We start from the raw sequence: 5,973 nt of genomic DNA, 5'->3' as shown, positions 1-5,973 counted from the left end.
CCTCTTTACTTGCGGCTAAAAGAAACTAGGGTAGCAATGCTTAAAATCAGAAGCTTTTTAGAGGGTTTTTGGCAGAGGATTAAAGTGTCCTTGAACAAACTTGAGCAAACTTCCTGTGTACTGAACAGCAAGCTAATTAAAAAGTTGGTGTGTGAAACACTTCACACACAGGGAAGGTAGCCAGAGCCCTTGTAGGGGAAGGCTTTTTAAGGGGATTGAAGAATGCGGAGGAGACGCGGTAGCATAGTGAACGATGTTATTCCAGGAGAAAGTCACCTTATTAAGCAGCAATGAATGTGATTCTTCCTCTAGATAAACTGACTATGGCACAGCCCTGATTAATTGACCACAGGTTCAAGTGCAGCATATTGTGTATCTGCCCTATGTCATCCTGGAACTTTTTGTATTCCAGAAAGCTTACTAGTCCTGGCCTTTGGGGGAAGACATTACATGTTTGCCAGCATTAAAGATCTTTTACCTTTCTTAGTAAAAAAACCAGAAAATTAAGTGGCAGAGCTTTGCCGCCCACTGTTTTGCAACATATTGTCATTGGTTCACTGCATTTTGTTCACATTAATCTAGTACGATGTTTCTTGAACCTTTTATAGGAAGACCTGTATTTGAGTAGAAATTAGTTGAGGAGAACAGGGACCACGAGGAACAATGACAGGAGAATGATTTTCCTGAGACAGAGTTGCAGTTTGGATGTAGAGAAAGTACTTTTGATGAGCCAGATGACTTCTGCGGAGAACGCAAATTGATGCTTTTGGTATTACTGGGACCTTTTTTCCCCTCCAAAAAGGTCACCTGTTCTTATAAAGAACGAAGGGGTGAATATTGCTAGTGTCCCTGTAAGCAATGACTTAAACTTGGTTTTCCTTAGTATATTCACTGTCTTTTCATTATTCAGGTTCGGTAGTTGCTTACTAGCTTCGATTGAATTTTACAGCATTCAAGTTGTAACTATTAAAGCCGAAAGCACTTCAAAGCAGTATTTTGATGAAACTTTGTTCCTAAAATAACTTTATTAAACTCCCAATGGCCTATTTTTGGAGTCTGAGGTAGCATTTGCTGGCATGTGTGTGAAGCTGGGCTAACAGTGGTTTGGCATGACAGCTTTGGTGATAGATTTTATTTTTCATTGCTTAGTGATTTGCTTTAACTTTTGCAAGAAATGTTAGAAGAGCTTAAAAATACCTTTCTAGGACACAGCCTTAATCCCAGCTGTTTCTCATCATTTACTTAAGTGTAGAAAGAGTGCTATATAGAAGTCTTACTGTTCTGTATTTTATTTATTTTCAGGGGGAGAAGACAAATGAGCATTTGTTGTTGCTAATAATATTTCCTAAATGAAACTCATGCATGCATTTAAAAAATAAAAGAAGTGTGGTGGTGAGGTTGGAGAAATTACTATGAATATGCTTCAAGTTTTGAGATATCTTGTTAATACAAGACATTGATATGCACCCACCCCAAAAATTCCTTTGGTAATGTTGCTTTTTCAGGAAAGGAGAGAGTAATTCACATGTAAAATAAGGTGGTAAGATGTGAAAAGAATCGGAAGTCCACTTAACATCCTCTTATTCTCTAGGTGTCAAACGGAAGATAAGTAGAATGTAGAACCAAATTTTTTTTTTTTTCCTTTTCAAGGAGGGATTTACATATAGTTTATAAGAAAAACAATTACAGGCTGTGTGGTTTAGAGACTTTCTGATGAAGAAGTATCTCTGTACTCAGAAGCCATGCATAGTATGGTGTGAAATACAAATAGTATTACTTAACTTGGAACCAAGAATTTTGGCTCAAAGTTTTTTCAATCCTATTAACAAATTATCAAAACTTGAATATACGTTGCGGCCGTCTTCTCAAAAAACGGCATCTTGTAAGTTGGTTACAAGGCCACTGTTTTATTGCTGTTAGAGCCAGTCTTTGAAGTACTTTTAAGTACTGCCCTGCATAGAATGACATAAAATACAGCATTAAGAAAAAGTAGTACTCAGTTTGTTTATAATTGAGCATGCAATGTATTCTTTAGGTGACACCATTTCCAAATACTGGATTTATCAATGGGTTCACATCTCCAACCTTCAAGCCTGCTGCTTCTCCATTGACTACACTCAGACAGTATCCTCCCAGAAACAGGCAAGTTCAACAGTCTTTCAACAATATACATACTGTTTTATTATCTGGCATGGGGGGGGTTTAATCTGCTTATTTTAGTAACCCCAGCTAACTTGAAAATACTTGTGCAGTTGAACCTGGTAAAAGGTTAAGCGAGGCCAAAAGGCAGATGGTGCTCCTATTGTTTCTGGTTGTACTGTTTCTAAATGTAAATGGGCTGTCTGAAAGCTGAGAACTTGTCTCTTCCATGATTTAGGGTACTCAGATGAAATATTCTGAATGATGGCATGTGATGAGCAGGATTATTCATACGGTATTTTCAGTTTCAAGTAGTTTTTAGTAAAGCCATTGTTGAAAGTACACAGTGAAAGGGTTAATTTTGGTAATTCACATGGCCCGTTAAAATGAATGTTTATCATTCCTATAAATGAAATACACAATAAAGGACTAAAGATCTTGCTTCTTCTGAATACTGTGTATAGTCTTAGGCCTCAGAAGATCTCTCATAGGACGTATGTTGAAATGACTTTTGAATTTGTAGGAATCCTAGCAAGTCTCATATACGACATACAATACCCAGTGCAGAAAGGGGACCTGGGCTTCTAGACAGTCCTACAATATTCAACTTTTCTGCTGATCGTTTAATCAATGGCGTCAGGAGTCCACAGACGCGGCAGCCAGGACAAAACAGGACACGGATGCAGAACGCTACTACGAGTTACACCAAGAGGGAAGTAGGAACTGGACGGATGGAACAAAGCAGCGTTGACTCCTCTCCTGGATTAGGTCGAGGAAGGTGAGTGTACTCTGTAGTTGTCCTCTGAACAACCTGGTATTGCTGCTTGTAAACTACTTCTTTCATAAAAGAGGTATGGTACTAGTACTGTTCTCGTTACTGTTTTAAACTGAGACTGTCTCTCCTCAAAGCTAAAATCTTGGAAAGTGCTTCAGAGAAAGTGCTAAATATAGAACTAATGCAAAGTGGACTTGCATCCTTCCCTACCAAATGAAAATCATTGATGGCAACTGATGAACAATTTACAGCTGTAAGAGCTAATCCTCTATCCTTTCTTCATCTGTTGTAAGACAGTTTTTTTGCATATTATTTGTTAACGAAGCAGTTCTGTCCATTCCATTGTTCAGCGGTGTAGATTGTGCACCTGAACCTGTACTAGCAGTGCTCATTTGTTAATTTTTTCAGTTGAAAGACCAGAATTTTGCCCAAATTAGACATTTACAACAACAAAGATGATGGATTGGCATGGAGGGAGGAAAAAGGATTACTTGCAACTAAAACTATAGTTATGCAGTTAAAAAAACCCCACCACAACCTCAACCAAAAACCAAACAACAACAAAGAACTACCTGGGGAGCTGAAAACTGGTGGCACCAATATTGATGTGAGAATTTAACGGTCTTATTTTGGAAGTTTTAAAATACAGTACAGTTCTAGTAAGTGCATTATAAAGTACTGTGCTGCTTTGTTTAATGATGGCTGTGTTTGTGTCTCCAAGTAAATCACATTTTGAGTGACTTACTGAATTGGAAGATAACTCGAGTCTTTTATAGATGATCGTATATTAGACTTGTATTGTATCATTGCATGATTAAGTGGGGATTTTGTGCAAGAATTTTAATACTTCTCTAAATGCAATTTGCCAAAGTGTGTTCTAGCTAGCGGATGAAAGTATGATTAAGGAAATAGGAAACAAGATTGTTCAAACTAGACTACAAAAATGTACAGGAATAGTCAGTACTTAGATTTATATTCTGATGTTTTGGTATTCAATGCATTGAAAATATTAAAAGTCAAACAGAAAACTTAAATATATTTGAAACTGAGTTAGAAGGCATTGCAAATGTTAAACTGCTTTGGGGGGACTTTACCTGAAGCAAGGCTGGGGGAGACGTACTGAAAATGTTTTGGAGGGGCTTTACCTGAACTGAAGATAATTAGCCATATTACAAAAGTTACACAGGTATCAAAAAAACCACAACAACCAAACACCTAAAACCTTTACTTTGGATATTGAAGGGTTTTGTTTAAGCCTTATATGTAATCAGCACTGAGAGGTGCTTTTAACGCAGGAATTATTTGTAGCCATTGTATTCTTATGCTGACTTCTTATATAAGATCTGTACCTTTATTTTAATGAGAGCTTGCTAGAAATTTTTCATTGAAATAATTTTTTAATAACCTGTCTAGAATGAAGAGGGAGGAAATAGTAATTTGAATTCATTTCTCCTGTTTTCACCAACTGCCTTCCATTCATTTATAGGCAAGGTTCTGATAACTGCTTTTTTTCCCTTAGGAAAAACTCATATGGCTACCGAAAGAAAAGGGAGGACAAGTTTACAGTGAGTGTTCATGATCATATTCATCTATAATAAAAGCAGGGTAACAAGGCAATAGTATGGATATTATGTGGGGTAGCAGGTGAGATAAGATATTGCGCAAGCAATTGTGTGTCACAGCTGACTAAAGACAGCAGCTCATTAGGGTCATGTGAGTTTACTGCATTTGGGTATCAGAGAAGATTGTCTGTTAATGCGGAAATCAGGAAAAAGTTAAAATTACTCTTTTATAGTACCAAAACATTTCCATATTAGTGTTACTTTGTCAGCATGGCAGTGTTCATGTTTAGGGAGCGCTGAATAGCTAAGCTAAAGTTCAAGACATTTGATACTTGATTATCGTTCATGTAGATGTTGAAGAACATTTTATAGATCCACGTGTCATAAAGTATAGCTAGAATGTTAGTTATTAAATGGTCAGTTCTGTTTCTTAAATGCCACTTGGTAAGGGTATACTAACACTATGAAAATACTAGTTTTTGGTAAACATAAATTCAAGGTGAATACCTAAATATCCTTGATACTTGAAAAGGCTGGACTAGACATTGTGTAGAAAAAAAAATATTCATATTTTGTAGGACTCAAGGTTTGATTTGATAAAACCAAACACCTCTGCAATTCATTTTTTGGTTGACTTTAGTTCTTGTCAAACTTCTCAAAGCTCCGTGAGACCAGATTACACGTAGGATTCGCAGTTCTTCTTTCTTTTGCCCTTTCAAAGCTACTTGAATTTTTAGAGGGATGTTTTCCTATCAACATTTTTTTTCTGTCTTTGAAAGAACAAGGAAATGGTATAGGTTAGGTGTGTGAGTGAGTGGCTGGAGTGAAAGGATTACCTTGGACACTCTTATTAAGCAGAGGGGCTTTTCTGACTCAGCTGACTTTAAAGGTTATTTTAACTTTGAATGTAAAACTGGTAGTCGTGACTTCTTTGGAGCCCCACCATTCTCGTCTCTCAGCAGCAGGCTTTAATTGCAGCCTGTACAGCCAGGTCCCTTCTAGTCTCTTCTGGCCCATGAATCTTTAGTCTGTACTGTCCAGTGGTGCAGCTTGAACAGAGGTGAGAGCTGCTGCACTGCCACAACTGTGGACACTGGGAAGGAGTGTGCTCTGAAGTGAATGATAAAAACTTGGCCCTTTTAGACTGTGGAAATAACTGAATCCAGAATCCTATTTCTTGTGTGATGCTGTAGTGATTAGAGGGTGTACACAGGAGATTAATACAACCAGTTGTGTTTGAATGGAGTGTTGACTTCTTTTGATTTATTTTTTTAAGGAAAAATTACAGAGAGTATGCATTTGAAGAATTGTTCTAAACAAAAAAAAAAAAAAAGGTTGTTCCTCTTGCAGTTTGAGCTGGATAAGTGTAGTCTCTCGCTGTGACCCCTTGACAGGTCATCTGACTTCTATTTTTGGAAGTTTGCAGCCTCTATTGCTGTAGCGCTCTTAAACTGTGTTCTGGGGGTCATGCTGGGTCAGGAGCAGTCCTGGGAGTTG

General features: G+C 37.5%; 1 protein-coding gene across 1 annotated transcript in view; it reads left to right on the top strand.

The window, feature by feature from the left end:
• Positions 1–5,973, top strand: part of LARP4B (La ribonucleoprotein domain family, member 4B) — a 34,294-nt gene that overhangs the window by 22,234 nt on the left and 6,087 nt on the right. Inside the window, exons 10-12 of the mRNA XM_009886799.1 lie at positions 2,036–2,142; positions 2,663–2,917; positions 4,434–4,483. Coding sequence (XP_009885101.1) covers positions 2,036–2,142; positions 2,663–2,917; positions 4,434–4,483 — 412 coding nt within the window. The remainder of the gene's footprint in view (positions 1–2,035; positions 2,143–2,662; positions 2,918–4,433; positions 4,484–5,973) is intronic.

This window comes from Charadrius vociferus, unplaced genomic scaffold, assembly GCF_000708025.1.
Source record: "Charadrius vociferus isolate BGI_N301 unplaced genomic scaffold, ASM70802v2 scaffold255, whole genome shotgun sequence".
NCBI classification, from domain to species: Eukaryota; Metazoa; Chordata; class Aves; order Charadriiformes; family Charadriidae; genus Charadrius; species Charadrius vociferus.
Note: the sequence above shows the minus strand (reverse complement) of the source record. Positions and strands in the feature narration are given on the sequence as shown.